Source organism: Cetorhinus maximus, chromosome 22, assembly GCF_964194155.1.
Source record: "Cetorhinus maximus chromosome 22, sCetMax3.hap1.1, whole genome shotgun sequence".
Classification (NCBI taxonomy): Eukaryota; Metazoa; Chordata; class Chondrichthyes; order Lamniformes; family Cetorhinidae; genus Cetorhinus; species Cetorhinus maximus.
Window position 1 is genome coordinate 17,110,164 of NC_135900.1, and position 25,192 is coordinate 17,135,355.

At 42.7% G+C, this 25,192-nt stretch overlaps 1 protein-coding gene across 1 annotated transcript in view; it reads left to right on the plus strand.

The window, feature by feature from the left end:
• Positions 1 to 24,932, plus strand: part of LOC144696497 (sodium-coupled neutral amino acid symporter 1-like) — a 48,378-nt gene extending 23,446 nt beyond the window's left edge. Inside the window, exons 5-16 of the mRNA XM_078567850.1 lie at positions 3,275 to 3,348; positions 5,309 to 5,401; positions 7,849 to 7,927; positions 9,049 to 9,131; positions 11,978 to 12,036; positions 12,422 to 12,529; positions 15,383 to 15,462; positions 15,550 to 15,650; positions 19,295 to 19,413; positions 21,580 to 21,721; positions 21,844 to 21,935; positions 23,340 to 24,932. Of these exons, the coding sequence (XP_078423976.1) occupies positions 3,275 to 3,348; positions 5,309 to 5,401; positions 7,849 to 7,927; positions 9,049 to 9,131; positions 11,978 to 12,036; positions 12,422 to 12,529; positions 15,383 to 15,462; positions 15,550 to 15,650; positions 19,295 to 19,413; positions 21,580 to 21,721; positions 21,844 to 21,935; positions 23,340 to 23,462 (1,153 nt within the window). The 3' untranslated portion in view covers positions 23,463 to 24,932. The remainder of the gene's footprint in view (positions 1 to 3,274; positions 3,349 to 5,308; positions 5,402 to 7,848; positions 7,928 to 9,048; positions 9,132 to 11,977; positions 12,037 to 12,421; positions 12,530 to 15,382; positions 15,463 to 15,549; positions 15,651 to 19,294; positions 19,414 to 21,579; positions 21,722 to 21,843; positions 21,936 to 23,339) is intronic.
• Positions 24,933 to 25,192: the final 260 nt, after the last annotated feature.

Below are 25,192 nucleotides of genomic sequence, written 5' to 3' on the forward strand. Positions count from 1 at the left end.
AATTTCCTGATCACAGGAATTACGATGACAGCTGCCATGATGCCTTTATCGTGTGGCAATCCTATTCACACACACATGCACCCCAACTCTCTACACCTATGCAGAAAGTGAGATGCTGCTTAGTGAAAAGTGCAATCCTCTGGCTCCTGATTTCTCTCAGAAGCCCTGTCCAATTGCCTTTCTATTGACTCCAGTGGGATGGCAGGCTGTCCATCCACGATTGTCTGTGGAAATTACCCCAGATTAACTTCACGGGATGGGGTGGGGGGTGGGTGTGGATAGTGGCATAGTGGTCATGTCCCTGGGCTAGTAACCCAGAGGCCCAGGCTAACGCTAATGCTAATGCTTTGGCGATGAGGGTTCAAATCCCACCAAGGCAGCTGTTGGAATTTAAATTCAAATAATAAAATCTGGAATTGAAAGCTAGCTTCAGTAATGGTGACTATAATCAATTGTTGTAAATACCCATCTGGTTCACTAATGTCCATTAGGGAGGGAAATCTGCTATCCTTACCTAGTGTGGCCTACATGTGACTCCAGATCCACAGCAATGTGGCTGACTCTTAACTGCCCCGTGAAATGGCCCAGTAAGCCATTCAGCTCAAGGGCAATTAGGGATGGGCAATGAATGCTGGCCTTGCCAGTGATGCCCATATCCCATGAAAGTATAAATATTAAAAAACAGGGTCTGTTGTGGGCGCTTTACCGACCCTTAACCTAGATTTATACATAACATTTGACTACATTTGGTCTTTTACCGTTAGTGTACATACATTATTGTATGTGAGAGGTGTTGCTGCACCCAGCATGTTTTTTTTACTTGTAGCTACTTGTGGTTTTTTTTATTCCTTTCGCTTGGGTTTGACACTTCATATAAGTGTAAATATATGGTGTTGAACAGTATTTTTAAACAAGAGGCCACTATTATTTCATGTCAAAAAAAAAGAATCTGCTAACTTCTGCATGTGCATTAGTGGCAGACTGCCATAGGAGAGAAGACATTTTCAGCATTTTGTATATCTTTAACAAATGATGCTTCACCATCCCCTGCGCCACCATCTCAAATTTTGAAGGACAGTTGACAACTAAATTTAGAAGCTGTCTCTAGAGTGTAAAGATTAAACGTAATTGGGGTCATTTTTAGTCTTCACTGCATGTTAATCCAGGGGAGTGGGTCACCAATTCGTAATAGAACCCATCCAACTTTCCAGAACTTGAAATCAATATATATTGGGCAGAATTTTTACTTCGGCGGGCCCAACCCACTCGAGCGTAAAATGATGCGCGTTGACGTCGGGCGAGCGTCCTGATATCAACGCGCAGTCACGCGATATTTCGTTCGGCGGGCGCACGTGGGGAATCAGCAACACGCCCGCCGACAATTAAAAGGCCTATTGAGGCCATTAAAAAGATAGTTAACTTAAATTTTTCACTGCCTGTCCAACCTTACGGTGGGCGGGGCAGGCGAAAAGGCCAAGCAGCCTTTGCACTTTTTAGGAAACCTCATCCATGGGCGGGGTGAGGTTTCCAACAGCAAATAAAAATTAAAATAAAACATTTTACATTTAATTTATAACATGAGGGGACATGTTTTATAACTTTTTAGAAATCTTTATTATTTTTTTTTTGGAAACTGTTCATCTCCCCGAGGCAGCTCTGTGCCTCAGGGAGATTTTCAAGCGCTCACTTGCGCGCATGCGCCAAGTTCACGCTCATCTTCCTCCCCCGACCGCACAGGCAGCACTCAGCGCTGCCGCTCACGTTTCAAGCTGGGCGGGCCTTAATTGTTTGTTTTTTTACCTGTTTGACCTGTAACCTCCTGGGGTTGGTCATTATCTATTGCTGATCTCAAGATCTGACTTAAAGCTTATTGTTTGGGCTTTTATTGCAATGTGAGCAAAGCATCAGGTGTGAATTGATATTAGCGAACAGTGATGCTTATGCTGCATTATAATGAATATTACAAACTTTCTATTGGGTTAATACTTTGATTTTAGTGAAGAAAGTTAATGGATTTGTATAACAGAAGTGGTTAAACAAATTGAAGGTGCTTTACCCCTAAAAATGGATGGATTTGGGTGGGATGAGTTGAAGTGTTATAAGTCCGAATCCTGACCACAACCCATCTCCAACCTGCTCACTTCCAGTTTTAATGGAGACAGGAAGGGAATGAGATGATCAACCCACACCAAGGATGCAGGGTTGCATTTTATTTATTATACAGAGCATGTGCCTCATTTTTATTCACCATTTGAAATTTAAGACTGGAAGTCAGGGTTTCCTAAGCCTTGGGAAACCTGCCAACTAAACCCAGACAAGAACCTGCAAGATCAGGGGGTTAGCACCTTTCCACTCGCCAGCAGGATCTACTATGCTTGCTTGGACAGCCCCCATAATCGGACTACCATCTCTTCTCCCGACCCAGCATCTGATCCTTCCCCTGCAGCCCAGGCTCTGATTTCCCACACCCTCCCCCAGTCCCTAACCTACACCTGAACTACCCCTAACCAAAGCCTGAACTACTCCTTGGAATCGGATCCCTGCCAACTAGTTAGGGCACAGATGCAGCAGGTCCTGCAGTATTCTCCAAAATTATCCCCTACACTGGAGCATGCAGAGGAAGCCAGGTTCTCCAGGCTCTGTTGCCCTCCTACCTCCTGCTCCAAGCATGTCAGGTAAGTTGAAATTCTTCCATTGTTACAGAGATTACAATTTGGTCTCATTGCTTTCTTTTCCACATAGTAATTAAGCAGGTTATGAGCATTGGATGATTATTCGAATAGAAACAATGTGCAAGGGCATGGGGGAAAGGCAGGAGAATGGCACTAAGCCATAGTGCTCATTTAGAGAGCCGGTGCAGACACGATGGGCCGAATGGCCTCCTGCACCATGACGATTCTGTGATTCTGTGAAACGAAGTTCACCAGGATACATAACAAGTCCTTTCAAAATCATTGAGGAAAAGAATTACAGCAATTACTTGAGGGTGATTTTAACTTTGGCCAGTGGAGTAAAATGGTCAGTATTGATTCAGCCGTGTGTTAGATATCTCTCTTGATTTTCATTTCAGAATAGATGCATAATGGGGATTTGTATTGATACCACCCATTTTACACTGTAATCCAAAGTCAAATGATCCCGTTTTTCTTTGTCGACTGTTATGCCACCAGGCATGTCTTCATTTCAAAGCTTAAATAAAAACGAGCAAAAGAAATCTGAGAAAGTGCTCGTTAGTTTCATTCAGGACATTTGTTTTACTTTATTTCCTCTGCAGGTTCCTTTTAATTGGTATCGCTCTGTTGTCACTTTATTCTATTCACCTTTTGCTCCAGATTTCAGTCTTAACAGGTAAGATGACCTAACTTTCTGTCAGACTATAGCACCAGAATTAATTGTTAAATTGCTTTGCATCTTCAGGGCTCATTGTTTAGATAAACAACTAAGAAAATGAACTTTAGTTCTGGCTTTGAAACTTGTTGGTTAATTTTTTGGTCATATGCAGTAGTTATCTGCACGTTTAAAAACCCTGTCTGAGAGCACATTGGTTGTACGTAAAGTTTGCACACATTTCATAATTTAAAATGGACTCAGATATATATGTTTGCAAGCGCCACAAATGTCAATGTCTTTTTCAGATTGTCATGATTTTGCTTTTGAACAAAATAGTTTCTTATCAGGAATGTACAATAATATAATTAAATACCTTGAAGGTAAAATGAAGTAATTAAATTAACCTTTGAAGCAAATAAATAAAATGAAAAGTAGCCAGCAACTAGATCCATGGGCAGCATTTTGCTGGCCGAGGCGTAAAATGACACGTGGTGACGTCGGGCGTGCGTCCCAACGTCACCGCGCGTCATTTAGATTGTCAGTTCAGCAGGCGCGCAGCCGGGTTGGCCTGCACGCCCGCCAAACTGTCAAAGGCCTATTAAGGCCATTTAAGTAGGCATTAACTCAATTAAATGAGCTGCCCGTCCAATCTTAAAGTTGGCGGGCAGGCGAAGAGCCCAAGCGGCCTTCGCATTTTTCATGAAACCTCATCCACGGGCGGGATGAGGTTTCATGAAGTGTTTTAAAATTCAGTAAAAATTATTTTAAAAATTCATTGACATGTCCCAGCTCATGTGACACTGTCACACGAGGGGACATGTTTTAAAAGTTTTTTTTTCCTTTATTTAAACTTTAAAACCTTAAACTGATCTCCCCGAGGTACCCTCCGTGCCTCAGGGAGATCGCTGCGCTCTTTCGCGTGCATGCAGGGAACCACTCAGGGAATCCCCCCCACCCCTGCCCGCACAGGGAGCGCTCAGGCCTTAATTGGCCCGCCCATGTAAAATGGCGGCGCGTCTCCGATCGGGGGCGCCGATCGGGTTTGCGCCAGCCCCCGCACAACCCCCCCCAACGGGGTGCTGCCCTATGTTTCTTAAATTATTAACTTATTCATTACATGGTTTAAAGCACTGAACCATCATACTTACCATAAATTAAAAGCTATAAGCAGTTTCAGCTTCATATATTTTAAAAACCTATCAATTACATTATCTTAAGAATGTAGTCTCCTCAGTACTTTAGCCTCTGCTTGCTTGGAATATCTGAATTTAGGCCAACAATCCAGAACAAAAATAGCTTTTTCAAATCAGTTAACGTTTCAACATTGGTGAGAAAAGTTATAAGATTAGATGATTTAATCAAGAGGCAGGAAATTTTATACGATGTACTCGATGTTAACAACGTTCAAGCCGGTTAGTGAAGCAGCAACCAAGACGCAGAGGGGGTTTATTTACTTGTTCAGTTTCACAGCTTAACCTCTCACACACCAAGTCTCCCAGCTATCTCCTATTTATATGTGCTAATGACAATTAATAGCCATCACCTGTTTTTCTTAACCTTAACAATGTAATTGACATTAACAAACCTTAACAATATAATTGATGAGACATTGACATTCGACAGAGCTAGAATGAAAAGTGATGCAAAGAAACTTGAAAACCTAACACTAAAGTTAGAGCAGCATTTTTGAATTCTCCCAATGATACAGTGAGCCAATGTATTTCTGTTCTACCAAAATGGGGGAAAAGCATGTTTTTCACCAATATTAATGAAACTCCTGAAATGCAGAGCTTTTATGCATTTAATTTGTGAAATCAGATATTGTCCATTTCAATGAAAATGTATAACAAATCACAAAGTGACTTCAATAATGACCTACTGACAAAGCAGCAAATTATTGGAGAAAATATCTGAGCACTTTGAAATTTTACTTTGAAAGCTTAACTTTTTTAATTGCCAAAACTGTTCCTGCATTTAGGTTCCATGGTTTATGAAACACTGGGACAACTAGCATTCGGTAAACCTGGGAAATTTGCAGTCTTTGGATCAACATCACTACAGAACATCGGAGGTAATACTTAGAGAACTATGGTCATTTTAGTCACAAGTGTGTTAACAGTCAAATCAGTAGTTCTCAATCTGCTGATTGGTGTGTGGTCACATTCTACCCATGACACATTTCAGTACTCATAACAGGCCGGCAGCTGTCCAACCAGAGCAGAGTACCTTATACTTATATTAAAATAACACAAGTAAATTTCCAGACAAAGTATTTACCATTAATGGCATTTGATCTTGTCTTCATTTGAAACCCTTTATCGTGGTGGTGACTGTCACAGGAAACACAAACCCTCTCTGTTATGGCTCCTAATGCCCTTGTACTTGAAATACCAACAGCCCTGATTTATCTGTGGTCTCTAATTTCCTTATGCTCTCTGTTCATTAAATATAATAATAAAATGATCAACTAGAATAAATCAGACACCTCAGAAAGCAAGTCATTGTGTCTTATTCCATAAAATGAACAACTTTGCAAATTCACTGAAACACTAGGTTATTGGAGCCTTGAGGATGGGACAAATCTTTCTGAACAGCAACTTTCTGCCATTTTTGTAGAGAAGAGTCATCAAGGGTAGAATTTTCGGGTTGGCGAGCGGGGGTGGGGGTGGGACCCGCTAGCCGACGGGTAAAATGACGCGCAGTAACGTCGGGCAGATGTCCTGACATCACCGTCCGTCATTTAGGTTTTCAGTTCAGAGGACTCGGCTGCCCACCCGCCAAACTGTCAAAGGCCTGGTAAAAACTAGTTGAAATAATTAAATGAGCTGCCCGTCCAACCTTAAGGTTGGCGGGCAGAGGAAGAGCCCAGGCGGCCTTCGCATTTTTCATGGAACCTCATCCGCGGGCAGGGTGAGATTTCATGAAGTGTTTAAAAATTCAGTAAAATTGTTTTAAAAATTCATTGACATGTCCCAGCTCATGTAATTTCTTTATTTAAATGTTTAAGACTTAAACAAATCTCCCTGAGGCACCTTTGTGCCTCAGGGAGATTTCTGCACTCTTTAGCACACTCCAGACTCAGGGAATCCCCCTCCCCGCCTGCACAGGGAGTGCTCAGCACTTCCAGGCGAGCGTCACACTGGGTGGGCCTTAATTGGCCCACCCAGGTAACATGCCGCCAGCCCCCACTCAACCACCCCCCCACCCCAACAGGGGAAAATTTCTGCCCCAATTGTAGTTTGCAGGAGGAACACCATCTCGTCAAACCACTGCTAACCAAATCTAATACAGGGGATACATAACCTCAACTGTTGTTCGCCAACTAATACTAAAATGTAATGAAAAGGCACAAAAATAGAGAAAGATTCAATTTACTTTACACGGTCACTAAATAGTGCTGTCTTCATTATGCATCTGTTACTCTGCCATACACAAAATCTTTACCTCACTTATAATTCTGCTCCATATCATTAAAAGCAGTGCATGAGCTTTGCTATAGTTGGTAGGGATGTTATTAATTCAGGTTGTAAATACATTTTCTGAGTTACAGTGGCGTTAGGGCTACAAATGCGCCTACTTCCAATTTGATGGAAATGCTACCATTTAATTAAAGTATTATTTCAAAAATGGTCTACAAAGCTCTTTTAGGAAGGAAGTGAGATGGAAGGTTTAGAGAGGGATTTTCGGTGCTTAAGATAGGCTTGCTGAAGGCACAGCCACTAATGGTGGGGCAAAGGGAGTTGGTGGGGGGAAGGATGCTGTTGGTACTTGGTATGAGAGAAATAATAATCATAAAATCAGTAAATGGGATTGACTTTTCTTAAGTTCCAGTGGCAGGTGAGACCATTCTTCCATGAATATTAAAAGTATTTCTGCACATACATAAAAAACAGCAAATCAAATATTCATCCCTGTTTTGCTTTGATATACAAAATTATAGTTTATATCAGCATTGGTGCCAAGAATTTCTGTTACTGATTGTAGAGTGACAGGATAGAGCATTCATACATATAACATAAAGCTTGGGCATAGTATATCCTTCCTGTAAAGTTTTATAATTGACCTCTTATAACACTTCATTGATGACACTCCTACCCTGCAGTATTCTGCCGCTCACCTAGAGCAATGTCACCGGGGGGTCTGGAATTGAATATATTTGGTGGCATTTTGAAGGAAGGTTAAAAGTTTTTTTGAATTCTTTCATGGGATGTGAGTATCACTGGCAAGGCCAACATTTTTACCATTCCCTAATTGCCCCTGAGAAGGTGGTGGTGAGCCACTTTCTTGAAGCACTGCAGTCCATCTGGTGTAGGTACACCCACAGTGTTGTTAGGGTTTTGACCTAGTGACAGTGAAGGAGCGGCGATATAGCTCAAAGTCACGTTGGTGTGCAGGGGAACGCGCTGGTGGTGATGCTCCCATGCGTCTGCTGCCTTTGTCCTTCTAGGTGGCCGAGGAAGGTATGATGAATAACAAGAAACCTGATTGTATATTAAAGTAACCCTCCCTTTATTTTAGCGATCTTGAGTTACCTATTCGTCGTCAAGAAAGAACTACCAGAAGTCATCCAGTCCTTTATGGGTCAAAACAATTCTGAGTAAGTATGATTCATTTATGTGTTCAAATGTGCAAACCCATTAAGAGAAGTTGGTTCATCACATGAAAGTGATGTAGAAAAATTGGAATCAAGATTGTTTGACTCATTGCCACATAACTTGGTACTGACAGATAAGGGGAGGCAATGGCGCAATGGTATTGTCACATGTAACTCCAGACCCACCTATGTGATTGACTCTTAAATGCCCTCTGAACAAGGGCAATTTGGGATGAGCAATAAATGCTTGTCTAGCCAGTGATGCCTGTATCCAATGAATAAAAAAAAAAATTTAGGATACATATATAAAAGAATAACTAGGCATTTTAAGTGAGAATCTTTTAACTACAGTTCTTAGTGTCTTGTCATTAATGATAACAAGAGTTGAAGTTTCATCCTGTGGGGGGAAAATTCAAGTCAAATATTTTTTAATTAACAAATGTTTATTAGAATGCAACAGCAAGATTGTTTTTCTCCACATTAGCTGCCTGGTCTAATCCTGTATTCCTGCTCTGAACTACTCAATATTCGTTTTTAAACAATGTCCAATTCTACTTGAAAAAATGGATTCTATTTCAACAACAGTTTGTGGTAAAAAAAATTCACATTCTAACCCTCTTAGAATCAAAACAATACAGCACTGAAGTGGACCATCATGCATATGCTAGGTCTTTGGTAGAACTATCCAGTTAGTCCAACTATCCTCTTATTTCCCCCCAGCCCATAATTTATTTTCCCCTCCAAGTATTTATCTAAATCCTCTTTTGAATGTTGCCATTGAGTCAGTTTCCACCACCTTTTGAGACAAAGCATCCCAGATCTCAACACTTTGCTGTGTAAAAATAAACATTTCCTCATGTCACATCTGGTTCTTTCACCAGTCTTCACCAGTTACTAATCCTTCTACCGTTGGAAACAGTTTCTCCTTATTTACTCAGTCAGAACCATTCATTATTTTGAACACCTTGTATGTGCTGGCTAGCTACCAACAGTTTCTGAATTCGCACATGTGTAAGTAGTGTTCAGTAGTGTTTCGAAGGAAGAAAGTTGCAGTTAGTTTCTTTCAGCTGAGACACCATGTTCACTATTCCTGATAAGTAAGCACCCTTTTTATTTGCTTTCAGGGAGTGGTATATGGTTGGCAACTACCTTGTTATACTTGTGACTTTAATCATCATCCTACCCTTGTGCCTACTCAAGAACTTAGGTAAGTATCTGATGTGCCAGCAGTAATGTATCTTAATATGTCAAAGGAAGCGAAGGCAACATATACAAGAATAATTATGTATGATTGCTTAGAATAGCACATATATGGTAAAGGTTAACCCTGGCTGCGATTTTCTGGCCCCAACATGGTGGGACCCGCTGCGGGAGATTCGCTGGCCCAGCCAAAGGTTCATCGAATTTCGATGGGACCGGACAATCCCGACGGCAGGTGGGGTCAGAAAATCTCGTCCCCTATATAATGCCCTTTAGGGATCAGAAAGCTGCCATCCTCACCAGGCCTGGCCTACATGTGACTCCTGACCCATAGCAATGCGGCTGACTTTTAACTGTCCTCCGAAATGGCCTAGCAAGCTACCCAGTTTAAGGACAGTTAGGGATGGGCAACAAATGCTGGCCTTACCACACGTCCGCGTCCCACGAAAGGATAAAGAAAAAAAAAAAATTGGCTCTGACGTCTCCCACAATTAAATAGAATATCAGTGAAGAACCATCAGTTGGATGGAGCATTGCACTTGATGGAGAAAGAGGCTGTGAACAGTACTAACTGTAGTTCCACCTTCAAGGTGGAAAATTGGCAGGATTAAGGGGGAGGGGTATGAAAAGCTGAATGGTGATCTACTTAAGAAGGGAACTGATGATTGCAAGGAAAAGTATTGATTTTGCTAACCAAATACTTTGGAATATGATGGTTCCTAGCTACTGGGTGCATGGAAATATCTGGCACACCGCTATTTTTACGTCTACATTAAATGACATTTGTTCATTTGCCAAACTTAACTAAATCACTGCGGGGGAGAAATTCAATCTTAGCTTGCTTATTTTTTGGGGTGAGAAATGAAGGTTGGAATGGCAAAATTTGGGTTGTGATAGAGTCCGATTTGACCCGGAAATACATGGTGGTTCTAAGTATCCGATGCCTGAAACAGGTTTAAGGTGCTTGAATATGCAAGTCGCACCAGTTTTAGAACCTCCGTGCAAAATTGGTGAACAAGTGGGCATAACGCCACTCTTGCTCTGCACAGATAATATGGGGCGTCAGCAGCCTAACAAATAGTCTTTAAAGGGACTTCTGGAAGCCACCCATGAAAAGTTAAGGAACCTTGTGAATTGTTTCATTTCAGTGCTGTTGGTCTTACAAAACTGCAGCGGGGGGCTGCTACCCTAGGCTCTCCCTCCTCTGCTACGCCTACCCACCAATTACATTTGCAGGTGAGGCCGATGGCCTAATTTCCAACAGGTCTTCAGTTGACGTACTCAGGTGTGTGTGTTGCGTCATGCAGCCCATTTTGCACTGAAATCTGGCACAAGTTACATTTCTTCCCCCCCCCCACCCCCCCGCCCCCCCCCCACCCTCCCCTACCAGGTATTCAAATATGAGTCAGAGCTGAAACAGGGAGTGCTCATTATGTTATTGCACGACAGATAAGGAGTTAGGGCATGGCGAAAGATTGAAAAAACTTATGACTGCCAGAGATGAAAATATTTTGAACAGACATTGGAAAATTACCTCACAACCCTTGGCCAAAAATGCTCACTTTTTTAAAAAAAATTCACTTTAGATTTTTTTTTATTGCTTTTGATATGAGTATTTTTTTTTTTTGCCCAATCCCCCCCAAACTCCATCTCTGGAAGCTTAAATGCACATTGACAAACTAAGTTCAGGCTTCCACCAATGGATTTTCAAAGCTGCACTTGGATATTCTGGTAAAAACTCTCCTCCTGATCTGCTGTGCTAGTAAGGGCCTGCTTTTAATCGGTGGCAAGATATCTATCTGATCCAAGTGTGGAAATCCCCCTCCTCCTTTATGTAAAATTAACCATCAGCTTTGTCCTAGGTGGCACTTTTGCCTCTGAGTCAGAATGTCGTGGCCTTATGTACCATTCTAGAGTTGAGTATCTCTTAGGCTGATACTACAGTGAAGCACTGAGAGAGCTTTGCATTGGAGGAGGGGCCGCCTTTTAGATGAGATGTTGCAACAAGATGGATGTATCAACCCAAAGAAGAAAGGGGTGTTGTTCGCTGCCGTAGTTTATATCCATCAGTAAAAAGGAATAGAGTAACTAATCGTTTATCTCATTGCTAGTTGTATGAAAATTGGCTGCTGTAATTTGCCTAAGAAATAAAATCGCTAAGCCACAGAAGTTGAGGATGAAACATTGCAAGGTGCCCTTTGTAAATGAATTCTATCTGCTCATTGACATGAGCCTTTTGGTTGCTGCTCCAAACCCAATCCTGTTATTTCTCTTTCCCTTTCTCCTTCTCTTGGCTCCTGCCAGGACCTTCTCTACTGTCTTCTATACCTTTTCTACTTTTGCTGATGGAAACTTCTTCATGTGGTCTGGCCAGACTTGCTGATGGATGGCTAAACCAGCTGTGCACCAAATTTGCTCTCAAGTCTGTCCTCCTTGGACTTGAAGGACCGAAGACGGGAGCCATAACAGTGGCACCGACAATGATAGGGGTGAATAAACGTTTTGCTGGGTGACAAACGGATCAGAAGTGGAGGAGATGAAGTGGTTGAGCAGGTCAACAGATTAATATATTGCAATATCTGGGTATTGTGCTTTGCAAGGCCATAGCACAGAGTAATATCAAATAATTTTCTAAACTTGTGGAAATTTCTGAGGCTTGATGGACCGAATGGCCTCCTTTTACACCATAACAATTCTGTGATTTAAAGGCATTGTGAACATTACTATCATTAGTCTGTTAATGAAAAAAGTACTTTCAAATGTGAAGGCCAAAGATGAAATATCCTGCTTTACCCCCCTCTGTGTTACACTGCATCAATATTCAAGGTAACATATTCTTCTCCTGCTTCATAGGGTACCTTGGATATACCAGTGGATTTTCACTTGCCTGTATGATTTTCTTCCTAATTGTAGTAAGTAATATTTGTATTTCATTCAGACAAACCAGATATATTGTTATAAATAAAAACAGAAAGTGCTGGAAATACTCAGTGAGTCTGGCAGCATCTGTGGAGAGAGAAAAAACAATGTTTTGAGTCAAATGTGACCCTTGCTCAGAACCAGGACTTCCTGTTTTATTTTAGATTTCCAGCATTTGCGTTATTTTGCTTTTATTGCATTGTTATAAAACCGTGCCTCAACAATGTATATTACTGGAAAAGTTGGAGAATGTTGTTTTGGAAATCATAGAATAGATATTAGGATTAATACCAGGTGTTAAATATATTTAGGCAATGATGCTTATAAATGATTGGTGAGGGAAACATAAGAAGCAGTGATCGTTTGCTTTGATTTCAGGTTATCTATAAAAAGACACAGCTTCTCTGTCCTTTGGTATCAACTAATCTTTCAAGCTTTTCTTGTAAAACCACGTGCACAGCAAAGAGTTTGGTCTTGAATGATAAGGTATCAAACATTTTGTTTCATTACTGATGTATGAATGTATGCCAAATGGTTTTATTAAGGTACTAATGCATTTCATTAGGCATTCCCAATACTACGATTACATATTTCCATTGCAATGATTTGGGTCAGGAGATCTTAATTTAATTAATGTGATTATAAAAGTTAACTCTACAATGTAGGAAGATGACAAAAATGAATGAGTGTTCCTTGTGAGCTGTGTGTGTGTGTGTGTGTGTGTGTGGCTGTGCGGCAACCCTGGAAGGTACCAGGCAAGCTACTCACAAGTCGTCCACTTTAAAATACCACGTGTGCGCAGCTGTTCAAATAACTAAAGGTACTGCACATGCAAATAAATAGGACATGCACAACGCAAAAAATTGGGAGGGGACATTGATATCTAACCTTCTTTGTGTCCTGCAGACATGAGCTCAAGACTGGTGCTGGAAAAGGTCTGGGAGCAAGAGTTACATGTGGTGGAAGGAATCTCTGAAGGACAAAGTAGCTTTTCAAAAGGGGACAAATATAATGTAGTATAACATCACAGCCCTTTGTGCTTCTCCTACTGTGCTAAACCTCATACATTTAATCCTACATTTATGCCTCTGTGTCCTGGACACACCAACCACTGGCCAATTGATCCACTTAAGTGGCCAATTAATTGCATCTGTCTATTACCGCTGGCATTTTACGAGCTGTGAGTGGGCCTTCTGCTGCATGGGGAGACTGTCTGGTAAACCCTGGCAACCTACCTGCAGGCTTATGGGCGGGGGAGGCCAACCTAACCAGGCACTCTGTGACCCTTGGAGGGGTCCCATCGGCCGCCCCCATGGTTATATCACCGTCAGACCTCAGGAACAACCCTCCTTCCCTCACTGGGGCCTGCCTGACTGGTCCTGGCAACTCAGTTAGTTGTGAGGGCAGTGTCTATTGTTACGTCCTCTCAGCTGGGTACAGTCCCAGCAGGGGCCACCAGCTCTTGGGGATCTGCTCCCTTCTTATAAAGAGACAGGAGCCCTAACAACAACTAATTAGTTGCCAGATGGGTCTAAAATGTGGCCTGGGATCCCCAGAACAACCAAGTCAGGGGTTTACCCTGGTTTTCCAGCCCATCGTTGGGTCCCCTGCAGCCTCACTAAATTAAAACCTAACTGTGGACCTATAAGATTTTATATAGAATCATCATAATACCTCAATCTTTTATTCTATCCCTCTTGTCATAAAACCCAGTATTCCATTAGTTTTTTTCCTAAACCTCCTTAACCACTTGAAGATGATGCTTCTAATGTCCTGTGAACCTGTCCATGCAAATCCTTCTGCTCTTCAACATCACCTACCCATCATTCATTAAAGGAGCAATCACTAACATTTAAACAAATTGTACCACCCCATATTCACTGGAATTGAATTCCACCTGCAACCTTTATTTGCCCATTCCATCATCTTACCAGCACACCCTTGCAGCCCCCTGTCACTGTCAGAATTATTTACTGCGTTTTTTTCAGTTGTGTCTGAAAATTTAGACACTACTCCCTCTATCCATAGATTTTCTATATTTCTACAGTATGGCAAAGAGCTGATAGACATGAGCAATGTTGATACCTGCATTGTGTTCTGCTGTTCATTGAATTTCTAATGATGTGAGAGAGCATGTAACACTACCCACTTTTACTCAAAGGTTGCTGGATTTAGAATATTCCCAATAGTACTGTGGACGGTCAGGGCTTGTTTCAAATCTGGCTTTGTACCAGGCAGGAGATAATACTACACCAACTGCAAGTGCCAAACGCATTCTGCTGGTCACCTCTAGGGGCAGAATTTTGCCCTTGGCGGGGGTGCTCGGCGGGTGCGGTCAGGAAGACGATGGTCGCCCGCGATCAGCACCACACCGTGATTTCAGGCTGGCGGGCCAAATAAGGTCCACCCAGCGTGAAACACGAGAGGCAGCGCTGAGCACTGACTGTGCAAGCAGCAGTGGGGGGAGTGCAAGCGGGCCAAACTTCACGCATGCGCGCGAGTGAGCGCTGCATAATCTCCCTGAGGCAGCTCCGTGCCTCAGGGAGATGAAGTGATATTTTAAAAATTAATTTTTTAAAAATGTAATGAAACACATCCCCTCATGTGACTCTGTCACATGAGCAGGGACATGTTGTTAATTAAATTTTAAAACTTTTATTTTATTATTTGCTTTTGTCAACCTCAGCCCACCCGTGGATGATGTTTCCAAAAAAATGCAAAGGCCGCTTGGCCTTTTCACCTGCCCGCCAACCGTAAGGTTGGACAGGCAGTGAAAAAATCAATTAAATTGATTGCTTGATGGCCTTAACAGACCGACTCTGCCGCACGCCCGCCGAACGGATTACCGCACCACTGCGCGTTGACGTCGGCGTGCTCGGTGGACGCCAACGCACGTCATTTCATACTCAAGCGGGTCGGGCACGCGCCCGCCTGCCAAGGGAAAATTCCCGCCCTAGATCTCTAACAATGGCTTCATTGGGCACCTACTGAGAAACCCAGCAGCCACTTCCCCCATCTGATTTCCCACCGCACCCCCCCCCCTCCCCCCCACCCACACCCCACCCCCCCCCAGCCCCTTGGAGAAGTGCCACAGCATTGACCTGGCATCCCTGCTCGGAATCGGAACATTTCTGGGAATTCAAACTTGTATCCTCCCTTTCTGTGCCACTGTGCTCAATTCCTCCAATACATAGGTCATTGAAAGCATTTTAAACTCACTAGAAAAATATATAACACTATAGTATTTTTCTGTGTGGTGTGTGTAACCTCAAAGCTCATTTTGCTGTTGGTTTTGGTTTGCAGTCATGCTCGACTATGAACTGTTGTTTTATTTTCCAGACAGTTTATGCTTTGCCCACTATGGCCTTTGCTTTCGTGTGCCATCCATCAGTACTGCCCATCTACCGTGAACTCGAGCAGTAAGTGTGCTTAATTAAATATATATTTAGTAGATATTTGCAACCCCGCTGAGCTTGAGCATAAATAAAATAATTTTTGTTTTTCAGTCGCACATGCAGAAAAATGGAATATGTTTCAGCTATATCCTTCCTCTCAATGTTTACCATGTACTTGCTGACCGCACTCTTTGGATATCTTACCTTCTATGGTAAGTATGAAGAACATTTCCGCCCAGATTCAAGGTCCTAGGCGTGAATTTTACACCCATCCCACCGCCCCTCCTCCCCCCCAACGCCGGCCTATTTGAAGGTGAGCACAGCACATAAAATAAAGCGGGTTGCCAGCCTGCCACCTTACCACCCACCCCCTACCTATCCACCGGATTACCAGGAGCGGGGAAAGTGTCAGGCAACCTGCCTGCAATTAAGGCCTACTGAGGCTCTTAAGTAGATAATTAACTGTCACATAAGGGCTTCAGTCCACCTCCACTACAATGGGGAACAAGTGGGGGAATGGCAAGCAGCCTGGCAGTGTTCACTGCACGAGTTCCTGGTGGGCAGGAAGCAGGGGTGGATATCTCCTTTTGGCAGGTCCCGGTGCCCATCAGGGGCATCCCCCCACTCTCCCATGATCATATTCCATCCCTTTATTCTTCTCCCCGGCCCATAAAACCTAACACCCCGACCTCTTTCTCCCCACCAACACCCCCCCGCCCGCCCCCCTCCCCCTCCCCACCCACTTGCTGGGGTCTGCCAGGCAGACCTGTCCAAAATCCCTGGACGTACCTGAACCTCAGGATCCATAGCACTTGATCTTTGGGGACTGCTTGTAGCTCCAGCAGTGACTACTCGATCCTGGAGTTGCTGGGTCTACAGAGCTGCCGGCCAATCAGATTGGCCAGCAGCTCTCTAGGGAGGTGCTTCCTGTTCTTGAAGGGCATAAGTCCCACTCTTAACTAATTAAGGCCACTCCCAGTGCATTATCACTGTGGGGCAGCTGGATTTCTGGTCGGTGCAGTGCCAATAGACTTTTTCACCGGGGGGTGTAGGTAATCTCCCCAATCCCTTTCCACTTCACACCCCCCCCAACCCCTTGCCCCAGAAAATGAGCTCCAAGAATCATAGAATGGTTACAGCATAGAAGGAGGCCGTTTGGCCCTTTCAAGTCCATGGGCTGAATTTTCCCCCCCGTCAGGGGGGAAGTTGATGGGCGGGCACGTGCACGTGCACTTCCAATCGGCGACCCCAATCGAAGGCACCATTTTACATGGGCGGGCCAATTAAGGCCCGCCCAGGGTGATGTCTGCAGGGAAGCGCTATGCGCTCCCTGTGCGGGCGGGGGGATTCCTAAAATTGAGAGCACGCTCTTTCGCGCATGCGCACGAAAGTGCGCACTCATCTCCCTGCGGCTAAGTGCTGCCTCAGGGAGATCGGCTCTGCTTTCAAAAATATTAAAAATAGAAAAAAAAATTCCCTTACATGTCCCCTCAATGTCACATGAGTTGGGACATGTTCGCAATTTCCAAAAAGGCTTTATTAAAATTTTTAAAACCCTACATGAAACCTCATCCTGCCCTTGGATGAGGTTTCATGTTTTTTCTACTGCCCGCTGGGGCTCCTGGCCTGCCCGCCAACCTTAAGGTTGGACGGGCAGGTCCACTAATTACTTTAATTGATCTGTCAATGGCCTCAATTGGCCATTGAAGATCAGCGGGCACGCAGTTGTTCTCGCTGCACCCCCGCCTTCCTGAAAGTTTAAATGGGGCGAGGTGACGTCCAGCCCCATGTTGACTCTCTGCAAGAGCAACTCAGCTAGTCCCACTCCCCTGCCCTTTCCCTATAGTCCTGCATTTTTTCTCTTTTGAAGTGTTAACCCAATGCCCTTTTGAAAGCCTCAATTGAATCTGCCTTCACCACATTCTCAGACAATGGATTCCAGATCCAAACCACCTTGCTACCGAAAAAGGTTTTCTCTCACCCCCCCGTTGGTTCTCTGAAATCAGTGTCCTCTTATTCTCGATCCTTCTGCCAATGGGAATAGTTTCTCTCCAGCTACTCTGCCTAGATCACTCATGATTTTGAACACCTCTATTAAATCTTCTCTCAACCCCCTATTTAAGGAGAACCACCTAGCATCTCTAACTATCCATGTAACGGAAGCGCCTCATCCCCAGAACCATTCTTGTAAGACTTCTGCACCATCTCTAAAACCTTTACATCCTTCCTAAAGTCCAATGCTGGGGACTGAACACAGTACTTCAGTTGAGGCCGAATTAGTGTTTTCTAAAGGTTCATCATAATCTTCTTGCCTTGCTCCTGAATTCTCTCTGGAATTGTACCATTTATTTTGTATTACCTCTGTTCCCCTGCCTTTAAGTTGGTTTGCTATTGGGACATTACTGCTTGTTGTTACTTCTTCTACCCCATTGGGGGGGGATGTGCGCGAGCGGGCGGGAGTGGGTGCGAGCGGGCGAGGACGCACCACCATTTTATGTGGGCGGGCCTTAATTGGCCAGCCCACATAAAATGGTGGTGCGTCCTCGCCCGCATGACGTCTGCTAGGAAGCGCTATGCGCTCCCTGTGCAGGTGGGGGTGGGTTGGGGGGGTGGGGGGGTGGTATTCCTTCAGCCGGGAGTGCGCTCTTTTGCACATGTGCACAAAAGAGTGTACAGATCTCCCTGAGGCAAAGTGCTGCCTCAGGGAGATCGGCTCTGATTTGAAACTTCAAATAAAGATGAGAAAAAAATTTTTGCTGCCACATGAGCTAGGACATGTCCATAACTTTTAGTTTGAAATATTCTGAGATTTTTAAAACACTCCTGAAACCTCATTCCGCCCGTGGATGAGGTTTCATGCTTTTTCAGAAGCCCGCCAGGGCTCCCTGTCTGCCCACCAACCTCAAGGTTGGATGGGCAGGACCATTAATGATTTCAATTAGTTTTTTTAATGGCCTTAAAAGCCAACTCGGCAGCGCACCCGCCGACCTGAAAATGTGAATGACGCGCAGTGATGACGGGACACACGCCCGACGCCATCCCGTGTCATTTTACGAGTCGGCGAGCGAGCCCTGCCCCCACTCGCCAAACAGATGGTTCTGCCCGTGAGATCTGGAAAAACAGTCATTGCCAACATAGGCATTGCATCTCAGCATTGCTCAACTTCAAAGCAGGATTGGCCAAAATTACAGTACTGCTGAAGTTTAGCTTCTGAGGGAAATTGGAATGGCACCAGCATTAGCCAGATAGCAAGCACTGGCATGACTCATTACTGTCTCCTCCTGTATTGTTTCGTTAATGTTAGCGAATGATTTAATTTTCCAAGTAATACATTTCTCAGATTTTAACTAAAAATATTCCTTTCCTGAAACTAACACCACAAGGGAAACCTAGATTGGGTGTCAGAGTTTAAATACAATTTTCTTTTGTGAGGTGTCAGCAGAAGGGAGTTAAGAGATAATATTATAGGGATTATCTTCTGAGTGGGGTTGTGGGAGTCCAGCACCTCAACTGCAAAATGCTGTTCAGATAAAACCAGTTAGAAAACGTTAACTTATCTTCAACACAGGAGAGAAAATAGTTAGACTGATGATATTTCACTCTCCCTAATGACTCCTTTAAGAGCTGACATTGTCGTGTAAGCAAACTGATATTTTGTATTTTTGTATTTCTTTAATAAAGGATGCGTGGTATTTAATTGAAACTGGGAAGTGGGAACTCTGGAATTGAGTTAGGTTACAGCATTAACTAGAATCATACTGCAGAATTTACTATGTTTATTTGTAAATTGGAAAGCAAGCTAATGACAGCAAAAAAAAACTAAACTCCCTGGTTATTTTTTTATTTCTTCATACAGACCATGTTAATCAAGAGCTGCTTCTCTCTTATGTTGATCGTAGTGACAAAGTTATTTTGGTACTTCGCTTGGCTGTAATAACAGCAGTTGTTCTGACTGTGCCCGTCCTTCTGTTCAGTGTGAGTATTACTGGTTAAGTTTGGATCAGTTGATCAATTTTGTTTCGCAGATTTGTTTCAAAAATCAACAGAACACACAAGGTCCTCAGATTGATTTCCAATTGCTTTCCCCTTTCCCATTCTCACAGCATGCTGGAGTCGGTCTGCTGCCCTGGAGACAGTTCGGAGGCAGCCAGAAGGGTTGCTGAGGGCCGAAGTGGGCTAGTTAAAAGGTCCACCTCGGTTCTCTGGGATTTTGTCCCACTTGTTTTATTCAATGATAAGTCCTCTAGCCCTCACCCCTCACATCGCCCCATGCACTCCCCATGCCTCATTCATTCCAACTCATGCCAGCCCATGCTTCTCCACATACCCCAATGGCCCTTCATATCCTCCTTGCCAATGCTAAGCACTTCCATGCTCATTCAACTAATATATACTTTGTACAGAATCAGCGAACCTTATAGTAACAATGGCATGTGGTAAAAAAAAATAGCCATTCATTCATAACTTTCTGAAAAAGAACTGCTGTTAATAAAACCATATAAAGTGTCAATCAGTCAGCCATTTGAAGTATCGATTGCAGAAACTGCAAGCACTTGACACCTCTATCCTGTGTAAATAAACATTGAGCAAAAGACAAAATAGATCTAAAAAAAAAAGTTGCCAAACAAGTAATGTTTTCCCTTGTGTGCAGCTGTTTCAACAGACTAATGTTTTCTGGTGTGGCATGGAGGGTGCGAGGAGCCATTGAGGGTGGGTGTGGTGCATGAGTTGGCATGGGCAGCAATGATAAGATGTTTTGAATTTATCTTTCAAAAGATTCCCTCATCCAGACTATGGCTCAGGACACTTTTGAGGGGTCAAGAAACATGAGTCCTTGAAAAGCTAGCCCGACTCCACGAAAATAGGAGGGTGTCTATCCCTGTAATGGAGGCAGTGAGGTCTTGAGTTCATATGCTGGTGAAAATTGGAGGTGCGGGGAATGGGGATGAAAATCCCAGAATCGGGTCCCATCCTCCATTTTTAAAGGGCTTCCTCTCAAAAGAGGGGACAATTGAAGGGAAAATCAGGTCAGGCCATTCTTGCACCTCTTTGTAGCCAGGAATAGCATGGACTAGAAGTTAGCAGTTCACATGCCTGGCCTTCAGGGAGTAATAAAAGACACTAGACTTTCTGCTGCACAGGTATAATTACCAACATATACCTGACTTGTTGCATTTTGTATAGTCATCTATTATTGCCATTCAAAAGACTGAGTTCCATGGACCATAATAGACCAGTGTTCAGATACATTTAATGGTATTTGTTTTAAAGCAATAATGGGATATAGGGAATTTTTAGTCCTAGTTAAGAGCCTACCTTTATATTCTATTTAGATTTTCTAGCTTATACATTTACTCTAGTATTGTTGATTAGTGATGTTGTGAATTAAATTATATTTCTAATCCAAGCATATAGTTTTATGGAGGGAATTTGTTCCAGAGCATGCTTAAGAGCATGCTTGTTACTTGTTTGTGCTCTCAGTTAGGTATCTCAAAGCCCTTTTACCAATTAGCCAAGGGCATATGTAGCTTTTGAGAGTGTATGTTCAGTAAGTTTTCATGTTAGTGTAGTATCTTGTTGCTTTTTCTTTATATGGAGCTTGTGAATTTATCTTATTTATATTATTGGGTAAACAAAATGGAGTATCTCACTGAATTGAACAATTTCCATTTTGTAGAATGCAGAGCTTAGTGAGTGACTTTCCCTAATTGCATTATAACTGCTATGTGTAATCACAAAGATATTAATAACTGTTATGGAGAAGCTAACAAGCCCAGACCATTGCTGCCCATGGCCTGAGAAGGATTTATGCTGGTGGGCATCTCCCAAAGGGGATCTTTTTATTAAGCTAATGTATGGCTTTACTGTGTATCAGTTTCTGAGGAAGCCCTTTTAGATTTCTGACATAGAGCCAATTCTTGAGCACTTCTGTTTCGTGAGATGGAAGTGTAAATCCTTCTGATTTTTGCTTATGTGTATGTATTTGTGAATTATATTTATATATTTGGCTGAACTATTGATATTGAAAATTATATAGAAACTTGCAACATGAGGGAAGCCAGTATGAAGATATTTGGCTGTGATAGTGATTATATCCGTGGAATTTGCTAACACAAATGTTTGTCATTTTTATTTTCACAGGTCCGCTCTTCAATTGTCTTGTTGCTGTTTAAGGGAAAGTTCAGCTGGCTTCACCATTTTTTAATTACAGCCTTTCTTCTAGCTGCCAGTAACCTTTTGGTAATATACATTCCATCGATAATGGATGTATTTGCTGTCATTGGTAAGTTAAAATATTATTTCAGTACAGGCTGAATTACAATATTGTTTTCAATAACATCATTTCATTTGCATTGCACTGTGTTTGATATCAGTTTCAAATGTAAATTTTTTTCTATGGTACAGGTTGCACTTCTGCTAACACGTTGATCTTCATTCTTCCTGCTTCATTATATTTAAAACTTGCCACACCTCAAAGTAGCCGGCAAAGGATAGGGGTAAGTACATTTGATATTGCATTCATCAATTTTATGACTTCAGGATGTGAAAATTACATTATAGATTTGTTTTGAAAAATAATGCATATTCCTATCAAATGTTTGCTTTTCCTTGCGTCCCCTTACTTTTGAGAGCCTGTTTTTTTCCTGTGCAACCATCTTGTTCTGAAGGAGAGGTAAGCACACCTGCAGACTACAGCAGGAATTTGATGCATACACCTTGCATAGAATGGACAGACAAATTAGCTATATCTGGCTAGAACTGGAGGGGCACATAGACAAAGGCCTGGATATTACCAGCCCCTTGGGGGCCAGCTGGGAGGTGGAAAGGTGGCGATTGGCATACCCATCAGCTTTCCACCGCCAATCCTTTCATGCCAGCAATGGAAAAGGTGGCACACGGCCCTCCTGCCCGAAGCACAATTAAGCCACTTGAGTGCCCAATTGAGGGTGTCTTCCCACCTCCTCTGGCTTTTTAACCATCAATTGTGGAGCCCTCTGTCATATGGGGAGACTGCCAGATAAATCCAAGCTGCCTCCTGGCAGACTTTAGGGATTGGGAGAGCCCTACTTTTTAGGCACTCTTCGGCCCAATGAGGTGCTCCCTGGTAATAATAGCTGCTCCTGCAGCAAGGGCGCCACCTGCCCTCAGCCAACCCGCTCCCCACCCCTCCCCCATCTCACCAGGGCCATCAATGCGACCTCCTCCTTCAGGTGCAGCCCCAGCAATGGTCACAATTCCCAGTGGTAATGCTGAGCTACTGGCCCTCTGATTGGCTGGCAGCTATTGGGGCAGATGGCCATCCTCAATGGGATGGCAGCTACTTAATTGGCTGCTTTCGACAAGATGTAGCCCCAGCTATGCTGACCGGTGGAGCGACTTTGTTCCCTGCTTTCTCCCTCAGCAACAGGACCCCATGCTGCTTCCTTAATATCCAACCTGAGTGGTTAATAGCTCTGCATAGATGTTCCAGTCCAACTTACAATATTGGATCACTTCTTGAACTTTCAACTTGGTTCAGTATTTGGAGAGAGAAATTATCAATTTCTGCACCTGTTTTATACTTGTTTTTAAACAGAGAGCACAACAAATGCTACAGATTAATTGTTTAGAATTCATCTTGCCATTTTAACATCCAGCAGTAGATAACCATTGCTCCTTAGGCCAATGCATGTCCCATTTTAAGTATTTTGAAATGACTGAGTGTTGTGCTGTGACATCTTATTGATGATGCTGGCAATTGTTGCTCTCAGTACTCATTTCACTAAAATGTATGTCAAATCCCATCAGAGTGACATTTGCCACACCTCACAGGTACGCAAGCCACTGGTGATTTAAATGCTGATCATCACTTATTTTATTGAATGAGAAGTAATTTACCTTTAGTCTTTTACTTCTTCCAGGCTATGGCTTTTCTCGCTGTTGGAATAATATTTATGTTTGTTACTGTGCCATTGATCTTTGTTGAATGGAACAAAAGAAGCAACAATAGCACTATCACGGACAGCTGCCCTGGGCAACACTGACATCAGCAACAGGATGAAAAACAAGGCAAGCTTTCTCAACAAGGCAGGAGCCTCTGAAGATGCTTTGTTTGAAATGTTATCTGGTTAGTCAGAAAGTACTGCATTTCATGGCTTTTTTGAAGATTGTCATTGAAGGAAAATGCATCCCTCTTACAACTTTGATAACAATTTGATCATATACTCTTGGACCATTTTGAAGCCGTAATCTTCATAGACAGGCTATCATTAGCAGATTTTATTTTTGAAATTGTCACAAAATTTCGTCGCTGCTAAAAAAAAACAACTTGGAATACATTTCCATTGTAAATGCAAAATAATTCTATAGAATTTGTATGTGCCTAACTGGCAAATGAAAATTCCTGAAAATATTCAAGTATTTCCAGAAATTCTAAATCTTAAATTACCAGAAGAATACATTTTTTCAGCCTCTTTGCAGGTTATTTCATTTTAATTAGGCATTTTAAAAGAGGATTTATTTCCTACGAATGGATACAAACCTCCTAAAAACTTCTCCCTGCCTTCTCCATCAGTTACTTTAATATGGCACATCGCCATGTATTGGGGAAATTAGTGTTACCTCAGTTGGAAAAGATCCCAGTTATAAAATTTGATTCAAACTACATCATTAGATACAAAGAGATGAGTACTTAATACATTCTTCTTAAATCCCTCTCTTTGCAATTTCAACGGAGACAAATGGAGCAGTATTTTTTTTAGCTGGAGAACTGCATGACCTAGATAACAGTGCTTATCAAAATTTTGCATTTTCCAGATTATTATTTGACTGTTACTTAATTACCCCTATATTAGGAGATACAGTATCCAGAATCATAGACTGGTTACAGCACAGAAGGAGGTCATTCGGCCTTTAATATCCATACCGCTCTGTGAAAGAGCAATTCAGCTGATCCCACTCCCCTGCCCATACCCCATAGCCCTGCTCTTCAGGTTCTTTTCCAATTCTCTTTTGAAAGCCACAATTGAATTTGCTTCCACTACACCCTCAGGCAGTACATTTCAGATCCTAGGCACTCGCTGTGTAAAAAGGTTTCTCCTCATGTGTCTGCTTCTTTTGCCAATCACCTTAAATCCATGTCCATTGGTTCTCGGTCTTTTCACCAATGGGAACAGTTTCTCACCATCGACTCTGTCTAGACCCTTTGTCTAGCAAATCTCCTCTCAACCTTCTCCTTAAGGAGAACAACCCCAGCTTCTCCAATCTCAATTATATCCAATATAAATGCTGCAGACACTTTCACAGCCAACAATTTTTCTTCTAAATCCAAGTGGTATTTTCATGTGAGTTTTTTAAAAATTTGTTCTTGGATGTGAGCATTGCTGTCAAGACAAACATTTATTGCCCATCCCTAATTTCCCTTGAGAAGGTGATGGTGTGCTGCTTCTTTAACTGCTTCAGTCCATATGGTGCAGGTACACCCGCAGTGCTGTTAGGGAGGGAGTCCCAGGATTTTGACCCAGTGACAGTGAAGGAACGGTGATATATTTCTAAGTCAGGTGGGTGAGGGACTTGTAGGGAAACTTGCAGATGGTGGTGTTCACATATATCAGTTGCCCTTACTCCTTCAAATTACAATTTTCAAACAATTTGAAAAATGATGGACCTAATGGAGGCAGATTTTGACTGCATGATAGTGTAAAGTGGATGATAGTGAATCAGCCATCCATTTTACATCTGTTGTCATTTATAGTTCCTTGAAGCCAACAGGAGA